Source organism: Sarcophilus harrisii, chromosome 4 (assembly GCF_902635505.1).
Source record: "Sarcophilus harrisii chromosome 4, mSarHar1.11, whole genome shotgun sequence".
Classification (NCBI taxonomy): Eukaryota; Metazoa; Chordata; class Mammalia; order Dasyuromorphia; family Dasyuridae; genus Sarcophilus; species Sarcophilus harrisii.
This window is the reverse complement of record NC_045429.1, coordinates 255,649,867-255,662,030: the sequence shown is the minus strand read 5'-3', so window position 1 is coordinate 255,662,030 and position 12,164 is coordinate 255,649,867. Positions and strand designations below refer to the sequence as shown.

General features: G+C 33.8%; 1 protein-coding gene across 5 annotated transcripts in view; it reads left to right on the top strand.

Annotated features, from left to right (window-relative positions):
- MLIP (muscular LMNA interacting protein) overlaps positions 1 to 12,164 on the top strand; it is a 382,597-nt gene that overhangs the window by 230,262 nt on the left and 140,171 nt on the right. For all 5 annotated transcript variants that reach the window (XM_031964713.1, XM_031964714.1, XM_031964712.1 and 2 more), the window contains exon 10: positions 6,082 to 6,126. In XM_031964713.1, coding sequence (XP_031820573.1) covers positions 6,082 to 6,126 — 45 coding nt within the window. The remainder of the gene's footprint in view (positions 1 to 6,081; positions 6,127 to 12,164) is intronic.

The window sequence follows — 12,164 nt, the reverse complement described above, 5'->3', positions numbered from 1 at the left end:
ATAAGGGATGAGAAATACTGAGGAATTGAGTATGACAAGTAGGTTTCAAGCTTGTAGGGCTAGGAGAATGGTGTCATTTACAATAATAGGGAAATTTGGAGGTGAAGAAGTTAAGGAGGAAGATAGTAAGTTCAATTTTGGACATGATGAGTTTAAGATATCTACTCGACATTCAATTTGAGATGTCTAAAAGGCAATGGGAAATATGAGATTGGAGGTCAGCAGAGAAATTAGGACTCAATAGGTAGATTTGAGAATCACCAGTATAGAGATAAAATTAAATCTATGAGAACTGATGAAATCACCAAGTGAAATTGTAGAGAGCAAAAAAAAGAGGGTCTAGTTAGAACCCTCTTGGGTTATTTATAGGTAGAGGTAATTACCTGCATGAGGATCCAAAAAAGGAGATTGAGAAGGAAATGTCTGGTAGGTAGGCAGAGAACCAAGAGAGAATAGTGTCCCCAAAAAAACAGAGAGAAGAGAATATTAGGGAGAAGAGGATGCTCAAAAGTGACAAAGACTTCAGCAAGGTCAAGGAGAATGATAACAGAGAAAAGGCCATTGGATTTGGTAATGTTGCATAATTTTGGTGGAATCATGAGCTCAGAAGCCAGAATGTCAAGTTTTAAGAAGAGAGTGAAAGAAAGAAAGTGGAAGCACTGATTATAGATATTCTGCTCAAGTTTAGTGACAAAGAAGAGAAGATATATAGAACAATGCGAGGAAGGAAAAGTGTAGGTTTTCTTTTCTTTTTTTTTTTTTCCTTTGGCTAGGGGAGACATAGACATATTTGTAGGCAGTATGGAGGGAACCAATAGGCAGGAAGAAATTGAAAATATTATGGCATGGAAATGATAGAGTAGATAATGAGAAAGAATGGGATCACTTGAGCAGGTAGAGAGGTTAACCTTGATAAGGTTAAGCATTAAAAATAAAATAAGGAGTTTTAGATCTTAAAGTGTATCTTGAATTACAATACAGTAGACTTAGCTCACACCAATATTTGATTAGTCATTATTAACAAAGGTGTTTTACTACTTTTGTCAGTGAAGTAATGGAATTGAACAGTTATGCTTCCCCAAAAGAGTGGGATCAGCTGAGGCACAGAAAACAAACAATTAATTCATATAATTCAAATAATTCAGTGTTAACAAGGTCACAGATGCTAAATCAGTATTTCCTTTAAGATAGTTGAAAAGAGTTGGTAATAGTACAAGTATTTCTAGTTCTTACTCATCTTATAGGAAGGCCAGCCTACATGGGCCAATTTGTCATAAGGCATGATAATATTTATCCTTTCAAATGGATTATATCAGAAACATAATGATTTAACTATAAACATAATGAACTAAGAACAAATAACCTTATTAGTCAGTATTTTTAGTTGTCATTAAATTTTGCATTATTACATTCTGTTGGAATCTTTACAAACTGTTAAGCCATTAGAGTTGATAGAGACAATAATTATCTAATTTGGCATGGTTCAATTTGATTGATTTGATCTTAGAAGGAGATATTTTGGGCCAGAACTTGAAACAAGGTACTAAGTACAACTGATAGAAACGATGCTTGTGTTCACACCTTTAGAGAGCTCATAAGTATCTAAGTACTCAATGGAGTTCACACATTTGGGAGATTTCAGGGCTTAGTATGGCTTAGTATGAGATATCCGAATTCACACCTCCTTTAGGGCCAGAGAGCACTCTGGGAGATAACCCAGAATCCCTCTCTCTCCAGAAGGAGGAGTTAACCTTTGGGAGATCATATATATACAGGAATCTCTTAGAGATTGGGAGAATTTTCTTGGCAACATTGACTGGGGTCAGAGAGGAGCACTCTGGGAGGAAGCCCATAAGCCCTATCTTTGAGGCAAGAGACATTCATTGTATCTTCTACCTTGGTGCTGGCTGGAGTTGGAAGGACAAACCTTTGGATCTGGAGACATTTGGGCAGAGCTCTTAGACCCAAGTGGAGAGATAGGCTTAGAGAGATAGGTCTCTGAGCTAACTGGGCTATATTGAAGGACACAATAAAAGATCTGAACTCTTTTATCACCTGGCTGTGTTTTGGAAAAAGAACACCAACAACATTCATTGCCAAATAATGTAATTACTATTTTTACAATCTCTCTTTTATGCCTCCTCTCTATTCATATAATAACCACTAATTTATGTTGTTATCATATCTCATTTGGAGTATTGCAATAAATTTGTTTGATTTTCTTGCTTCTTGTTTCTCCCCACTCCAATGAAATCTTTGCTCAATTGCCAAAGTGCAGTGTCTCACAATTAACTTTAGGATTACTAAAACAGTCAACAAGCATTTATGATGTTCCAATTACACTCCAAAAACTAGGAGTAAAAAGAAAAGCAAAAAAATAGCCTTTACTTTCAAGAAGTTCAGAATTTAATGGGGGACTACACATACAAGACATATATAAATAAATCAGGGATAATCTTTGAGAAGAGGCATTTAGTTTTAGGAATAGTGGGAAAGGAGGCAGAGCCAAGATGGTGGAGAAGGCACATGCGACTTTCTAAGCTCCTCTCATTCCCCTCATAACCAATTCTATTATCCAGCCTCAGAAATAGCTCTTCACTGCTTAAATTCATGAAGATCAGAAGCATGCATACAATTTACCAGCTGAAGTAAATCTGGAAGATCGCCAGGAAAGGTTTTCCTGAGGGGCCAGGAACAGACTAACACAAGCAGCCAGAGACTAGTGTCCTGAGCAGACCAGGGGCAGGGTGATCTCTGTGGCTAGAGAAGTTATAGAGACCACTCTGCTATAGGCTAACTGCTCTGCCTTGATTACAAAGCAGTAAATTGGCAGAGAAATTAAAGCCTAAAACAGAGGGTACTCTAAAAAAATACCAGAACCTAACAAGATCTGGCTGTAGCTACTCAAACCCGGAAGTGACTCCAGCAGACTGAAACACAGCCCTGAAGCCACATCCTGCAGTTCCTGGGGGCAGTTACAAACCTTTGCGGCAGGGGGGCACAGCCTGGGCAGTCTCTAATCGGCACAGTGGGGGGCTCAGCCTGAGGCAATAGAACTTCCCCAACAGGACTGTGCTTCCAGGGGCAGAGACACTTCTGATCCCTGCAAATCCATTTACTGCTCAACTGCTAAAACCCACAGCCCCAGGGCGGGATTTGGCTTGGAATAGTGAAACTCTCACTGCTCAGCGTCTAGCCCCAGGGAAGTCATTATCTCACACAGCTGGGGTTCTTTGCAGGGCATGTTCCCAGCTCTGCCCTCAGGCCTGAGTTACTTTCAGGTGGGGAACTCTTTCCCAGAGCACTCAGTACCTCGCTGCTGCAGCCAGCTAGCAGGACAGCTTTCACTGCTCTGCAGAGGAAGCTCGTAACCTCCTGGCCTTGAAGGCAGATCCTACAGGCTTTAACAAAATGAGTAAGAAAATCAAAAGGACAATTGATAGTTTCTACTCAGAAAGAGAACAGCTTTTCAATCCTGAAGAGACTAATAGCAGACAGTCTCCAGACAATTGTTGGTCCCCAATACAAAAGGCTCTCCTAGAAGAGACTATTAAAAACCTTAAAAGAGAACTAGAAGAAAAATGGGGAAAAGAAAGAGAAGCTATGCAAGAGAGTACAGAAAAGACATATAACTCACTAAAAGAAAAATTTGATTAAGTGGAAAAAGAAAACAACTTCTTGAAATGAGAATTGGAAAAGGTAAAAAGCTCCCAAGAAGTGCAGGGAAACAGAATTTGTGAATTGGAGAAAGAAAAAACTCACCCCCCCAAAAAATTAATGAAATGGAAAAAAATTCCCTAGAGCAAAATGACTCATTTAAAAACTCAATCTGACATATACAAAAAGAGGAATAGTGGGAAAGGATTTTTTCAGAAGATAGGATTTTAGCTGAGACTTAAAGGAAGTTAGGGAAGCTAGGAGGAAGAGATGATGGAGCCTATCCCTAGGCATTAGGGATAGCCAGTGAAAATATTCACATTTAGAAGAAAGGGAATGTTGTGTGAAGAATAGCAAGGAGACCTGAATCATAAGTACATGTAGGAATATGGGAAATTTAAGAAGAAGATAAATTTGAAAGGCTTTAAAAGCTGGAATAATTTATATTTGATCCTGGATGTTAAAAAAATAAACCTGGAGTTTGTTGAATGGGGAAAGTTGGTGATATAGTTAGTCCCATGATTTGGGAAGATCAATTTGCTGGTAAAAGGTTATACTAGAGTGGGTAAAGATTTGAGTCAGGGTGACAGACCAGCAGCCTATTATAATAAGCTAAGCATGAGATGATGAGGAGCTGCACCAGAGTTGTAACAGGGTCAGAAGTGAAAAGGTGATGCATACAAGAATTATTACAAAGGTGTAAATAATAGAACTTGATAAATGATTGAAAATGATGGAGTAAAAGAGAGAGGGTATAGAGGATGATACCTAGATTGTGATCCTGAGTGACTGACTGGAAGGATGCTAGTGTCTTTATCAGTAACAATAAAGTTTTGAAGAAGAGGAACTTTTTTGGGGAAAAGATGATATCAAATTTTGGGTATATTGAGATTAAGATGTCTGTGAGGTATATACTTTGAATTGTTGAATAGGTAGTTGGGAGATTGGGAGAGAATTAAAGCTGGAAAATACATCTGAGAAATCATTTGCATAGCAATGGCTATGCAATGAATCTATGGAAGTCAATGAGATCATAAATAAAATAATATATTCTAGAGGTAGAAGATAATGTTCAGTTGAGAACTTTGGGGTATACATGTAGGTGTGACCTGGATAAAGATGCAGCAAAGATTATTAAGAAGGAACAATATTTCTATTAAGAGATGAACAAGAGGAGATTGGCATCACAATAACCTAGAAGGGAAAAAAAATAACAAGAAGAGGGGGATTCGCAGTGGCAAAGACTACAGAGACATCAAGAAGGATGAGGATTGAGAAAATGTCATAAAATTTCTTAATGAAGAGAGCATTTATACTTCTGGAAAGTGCAGTTTCAATTTAATAAATTTGAACGACAAACTGCAATGTCAAGAAAGGGGAAAAAAGGTTATCTAAGGTATCTAAATAGAGGGCTTTCTTAAGGAGTTTAGCCATAGCAGTGGTTTGCCTTGGCAAGGAAGAAGGCCACCTATTCGCGTGAAACAGGATAAAGAAGGAAATAGTAGCAGAATGCACAGGAGTAATATGAGATTAAGAGGAGAGGAGAAGAGAGAGTTTTTGGCAAATGACCTCATTCCCCCTCCCTCTCCCCTTCTCTTTCCCTCCCCTCCTCCCCCCCCACCTCCGCACTAAAACAAGAGGCAAAATTCTCAGCTTAGAAGATGAAGTGACGCTCAGACATGGGAAAGTTGAGGAGGACTAAAAAGAATTGGACAAACTTCAGGGGAGAATGGGATAACAAATCGATTATATAATATATATAATATATATATATATATATATATATTATATATATATAATATAATATATATATATAATATAATAAGATATAAAAGATTTGTCTTGCTTTAGTTATATTACAGATAATAAGCAAATTAAAAACATGATTAAGCACACATATATAATTTATCCACAAAAACACTGGTTGAAATTTCATGTGTATATAATGTCTGCATAGAACATGTGTATATGTATATATGTGTATAATACATACAAGTCTACACATATGTGTATATACGGATAGAGGTCTTAGTGACATTTTAAAGTTTAAGTATTTAAAATTTCACTAGGCCTTTTGAAATACTCTGTTCAACTCTTGCTCCCCCCACTGATATATCCCCCTATAAATGTACTCACACACAAATTCACTTCATACACACATCTATTTATCTCCCAGTGGTTAGCATAGCACCTAGAACCCAATAAGCACAGTTAATTTTGTTGACTAATTATGTGTATTTTTCTTAAATTTTAATTTGAATTACATTTAAAATCTAAAGAGTTTTCCTGCCTTGAGTCAAGCAATTCTTATGTATTTTTAATTTAGAAACTTTTTGATGATTAATTTTTATACTCACCTTCCACAAATCATTATGAACATGGATATAATACACTTAATATACTTTATATTTATTTTTCTTCCAGGCAAATCTCACTTCCCCATCATCTACAGTGGCTATGAGTCAACTGGTATGTATTATATTGTATTTTTAAATTACAGTGTCACATCAATGAAAAATGTTGATCTTATTGAATATTTTTATTGGGAAGAAAATGAAACAGGAACAAATAAAATGTATTTCAATTTTTAGGAACCCTTGAATAGGCCAATAGAAATGAGACTTTTTTTCCTGTCACTTTGTATTTTTATATTTCTCATTCATGTGATGGTTAGCAAATTCCAATCAAGTACACATGCTATATTCATTTCACTGGTTGAAAATATTCCTATTGTGTTTGAATCTCTGTGAAATAGCATGTGGTGACAATTTTATAGAAACAGTTGGTTCATAAAACTCTTCACATATATGATCTCTTTTGATCCTCCTAATGACTCTGTGAGGTAAGTGTCACAGGTACTATTCTTCTTCTTCTTACTTGATAGATGAGTCCTTCACTCTGAAAATGTCAACTACTTTGCCCAGGATCATATAATTATATGAATTTGTAGCAGTATCCTAACTTAGTACATTGGTATGCAATTTGACAAAAAAGTTGTTTGATATAGTCAGTTCACTGAAAAAAATTAGACTAACCTTATTCAGGTTATCATATAGCTATAGCAACTGATTATATCTTTGTCCTTCCCTTCTCCAGAATAAAAGTTCTTTGAGGATAGGGACTAGTAATTTTTAAACTTTATATTCTAAGCACTCAGCATAATGCCTTCTGCATAGTAGGTACTTAAAAATATTGATGAACTGAATTGTTAATTTTTTTGGTTCTTTTGAGATCACATGATTTTAATATAGCTAGGCAGATACCTATATTAAATTCATATTAGTGAAATACTTGGATATGAAAAGGAAAAGACACAAATTCAGTCAAATGATTGCATGTTTGAAAAGCATAAACATTTATGAAAAACAATTTTTCTCATGAGTGTCAATTAAGTTTGTCAGAGAATGGAAGGTAGAATATGGTAATAAGAGAAAAATTAGATTGAGAGTCAGCAGATTTTTGTATTAGTTCTTGTTTTGCTGCTAACTAGTTGAATGACCTTGGGCAGAATATTTTCTTTCCAGGATCCTGTTTTTTTACTTGTAAAATAAGGAGGTTGGACTAAGTGATTTCTAAGGATTCTTCCAGCTTTTATATTCAAAGAATACAAACATTCTTATTGAAGAAATTACCATGGAAACAAATAAACTTTCAAATAACATGTTGAAAATGCCTGATTTTATGGGGGAAAGGAAAAAAAGCACTTTTAACATGTTGACTTACTTAGATGTAGAAATTTTATATTCTGTTATAGTCACATTGCAAATGTTTGTGTAGACTAATGGATATCACTGCTGTTACTTACTACCTGTAAGATTTTGGCCCCTAACTTCACTTTTCTAGGCTTCAATTATTTTATCAGTAAGATAGAGTTAGACTAAATCATCTTTAAATTCACTTGCAGATTTAAGTGATCTCCAGTTCCTTAGTTCACGTGATCTCCAAATATCATCAGAATATTACAAAGTCTTTGTCTTGCCTTCCTCAATTTCTTTCAGTATTAAAATGAAGGGTTTTTTTTTTTTTTTTGCCACTGATAGCAAGACAGTTTTTCCTCATTCAAAATAAGACAAGAGAGAAGTTTAAACTGTATGAGAAAAACATTGAGACTATGTTAGACATTTCACAAACATTTCTTAACCCTAAAATTCAAGGGAAAATCCTAGCATGTGATTTTCAATAACTTTAGAATGTTCATTGATTTTTGACAGTAAATGCTGATATTAATCATAAGGTATGTGAGACAACTATACAGCTGTAGTAGAGAGAAAACTAACCTGAAAGCCAGGAAATCATAGGTTTAAGTATTATCTTTGATGGATACTGGCTGTGTGATCTGGGCCAAATTACTTTAACCTGCTCTAAGCAATCTTCTAAGAGCATATAAATTTTAGAGAAGATGACAAACTCTATTGGTTTAGAGGGTTTCATTGCTTAGAAATCCATCAGATGGGTGAGTTGACAGGTTTAGTTCCTATCTTATATTCTATTAATAATAACTTCCCTCTCCCTCTATCCCTTCTTTTTCCCTCCCCCACTCTCTGTCTTTTCTACATAGATTATATATAATTTATATACATGTATATATAATCTATTTAGTCGAGAGAGAAGTTGTTAGTATATTGGGATGTGATATATGTATGTGTAAATCTGTTTCTGTCTGTCTTATGGATATAGATATATGTATATCATACACATATACATACATGCACACATATGGATTTGCAAAGCATTTTCTATACATTCTCTCATTGGAGATTACCTAATGGTGTAACTCATTGTTTTAATAGTAATCAGCTTTTATTATAGAATTTCAAGGAAAGGTTTAAAATAAGCCATTGGATAATATAGGCCATGAATAAAATCAACTTTTAGAATTTATAACTTTGGCATTATTGCTTGATTAAACCATTGGAAGTTTGGTATTCTCTTAGAACTATATGAAATGTGACTTAGGTTGAATAGGTTAGGATGTCTTTTCCTTTATATTCACACCAATTTTACTCTGTGCCTCCTGTTTCCTTTCCCAAAGAATTGTTCAATTAAGGTTTTAAATTAAATTTTTATCTCATGTCCCTCCCTTAGGATGGAGATAGAAGAATTGTCACTAAAAGAGTTTATCTCAGAAACAAACTTCTGGATCTATTCTCTAGTATATTTTGAGCATGATTTTTGCAGCTTCACAGTGTATAAAAAAGATACAGGGTACATATGATTGTATGAAAGAGAGTATTAATGCATTATGTGACAGTGTCATCTTTATTTGTATGGAAAATTTTCAGTTCCTCAGCTCCTTATCCATGCTGTTACTCAATATCATTATAAGGCCAGAAATACCTTTTTAAAACCAATTTTTTCCCCCTACTCAAGTTATTATAATATTTTGTTGTCATTTTCTTTGTGGGTCATTCTTGAATACTCAACATTTATTACTATAAAAAATAAAGTTGAGTCATTATATATACATTTATGGATCCATGTAACATAGCTTGTCAGTCTATTGATATTGAAAAGATTAAATTTATTCTGTATCATTTTTATTGGTCTTATTTACAATTAATTGATTTTGTCCTGTAAGTATCTAAATAGTGATTCTCTGTTTTTGAATTGAGTTCAGAACTGGAGCTGACCTGTAATAAGTTAAATTTAGAGATCCAGTTCTCCTGAAGAGAAATCACTGTTCTATTCTTGCCTTAGGAAGTCAGTTGCCCTTGGGGTATGCAGCTAGATATCAAGAAGACTGTCCAATACCTGTTCATTAACAAGGTATTCTTCAAGTATGTCTGCTACAACCCTGAAGTTGAACTTAAACAATGAACTTAGTCACAGAAGGAAAGGAGAGTGTTGTTGTTAGCCTTATTTCCAAGTAGTCATGTAGTTCCCCATGCTTCAGCTACATAACCAATCATGTTGTTCTCAACCCCATGATTTTACTAATTCTATAACCAGTTGTATTATTTTCTTTTCTTTGCTCTAATCTTATATAAAGGAGCTGTGTCTCCATCTGGGAGTCTTTGAGTAAACTGGAAGAGCCATTGATCTATAATAGCAGGTAGAGCCCCATTAATAAATATTATAATGCTTAGAGAAAATGTTTCTTATTCTACCTTTACTGAATATAACATGTAACAATATGTTTGCCAGTATATTTCAATTCTTTGTCAATTGTCCCTTTTTCTTTCCAGCTAGAAATACAAGGCATGCATGCTGATTTTTTGAAGCTATAATTACCCTAGTTCAAGTCATCATAATCTCTTACTTAGATTATTATAATAGCTTATTTACTAAATTCCCTATTCCCATTCTTTCAACTTCCCATGAAACAATAGCTAAAATGATCTTAATGCACAAATCTCACCATGTCATGTCATGTTACTGATAAGAAAAAATCAGTGGTTTTCTGGTCTTCATAATATAACATGCAAAATTTTTAGGTTTTTATTTAAGGCCCTCCATGATTATACTACTGGCTGAAAACTACAATTCTACTCCAATTTCACTTTATTCTCTTTTGTACAATTTTGGTCCAGCTGATCTGAATGTTCCTTGAACTCACTGAGCTGCTGCTCTTCCTTCAGTATATTTTCAATACCTAGAATTAATTTTGTTTACCTCTTTTTTTTTCTGAAGCTTTCTGTTCTATCAAGGCACAGATCAATCATAACATTTTTTGTTAATAGAATCCTCTCATTTCTGTTATCTCACTTCTTAAATTTTTTTTTAGAGGATTTTGAGTTTCTTCTGTCTTCATTACATTCTCCTTGCCTACATAGTTGTATGTATGCACATTTACTTTAGAAGAATATGAGTTCCTCAAACACAGACATCACTAAAATATGTTCTTAGTACATTAACACTTAGCAAGTGAATTTAATCCAAACCAACAATAAGAAAAAAGACTTGTATATATTTCAATGAGCTCAAACACATTATTCCAGAATTAAGCATGTTGCAAAGTGTCTCTTTTACCCTCACCAATTCCTTTCAGCAGTGAGTTAAATTTTATTGTACTAATGTTTATCTACAACATTTTTTTATCTTCAAAAATAAGCCCAGACCATCAACTTCTTGTTTTTAGGACACTTTACACTCTTAAAAAGTATTAAGGACATTTTTATACCCTTAAAATTATTGAGGATCTAAAAGAACTTTTGTTTACATGTTTTTTCATCATGTTGTAAATTAAAACTGATTACATTTAAAGATATACATTAATTCATTTACAAATAACAGGGTTAAATTCATTTTATTTTATATTTATATTATTTTACATTTTAAAATATTTTAATGAAAAACAATTATTTTTAGACAAAAATAGTGAGAAGAGTGATGAAAATCTCATTAATGTATAACTTAATAGAAGACTGTTGGAATCTCACAACTATTTCTGTATTCAATCCCTTGTAATGTTGTTTTTGGTCGAGTCATTTGAAGAAAATCTAGTCTTGTATGTTTGTGTAGTTGGACATGGTAGTAGTATTTTAATGGACTACTAATATTTTAGTATTTTTTGAACAATAGTTTTGACCTGATGGATCTCCTAAAAAGATTTTTTTTTTTTTGGCAGAGAAGTTGTCTGGGGATTACACTTTGAGAACCACTTATTCACAAGAATCCAATCCCCAAGAATTCAAAAAACATTCATAGGAATGAGCTAATACTAAAGTTTCTGAAATGTGAAATTGATTGATGTTAGTGACTTTCCTATAAATAGTAAAGAATACACTAGGCTAGCTTTCTAAGCCACGCTAGATTTGCAGCTTTATGTTGTCACTAGGTGGGTTAATTGATCTTTAAAGCTTTTTTAGCCCATGATTACCAAATACTATGTTCATCAATTGACTGATTATTTAATCTTTTCATTTAACAAGTGCTTTTAAGGCCAGTGCTGGAAAAGATGCACAGAAAATTAAAACATTTTTCTTGACTCCATGAAAATTGCAGGCTAGTAGCTAAGGGGAGTACTTGCTTTCCTTCAAAGTATAGCTCAGGCACTATCTCTTACATGAATATTTCTTATTTCTCTAAGTTATTAGCATTTTCCCTTGTAATTGCTTTATATGATTTTTTATTAATTCATGTTCATGTTATAGTCCCTCTGAGTAAAATATAAAGTTTTTAAATCTGATAGTTGTTTCACCTTTGTCTTTGTATTTTCAGAGCCTAGCACAGTGTCTAACCTTTTTATTTACTATCAACTATGTGAAAAATCACTATATAAAGGCCTGAAGATAGTATTAAAGATAATTGAAGAGTTCTTGCCCTTGTGGAGTTCAATCAAGCCAAAATATAAAAAAAAATATACAAATATACAATATTATACAACAAATAGAAAATAAAATTATACCCTATTGCTTTTGCCCTCAATTTCCCCAACTGCAAATAAAGAATTTATACCAGATGCCTAAGTCTAAGATTATTTTACCATACAGAGCATCAGATATGCAAACTTCTAATTGTTATTATTACAATAAAAACAATAGCAACAATTACAATAATAAATGATA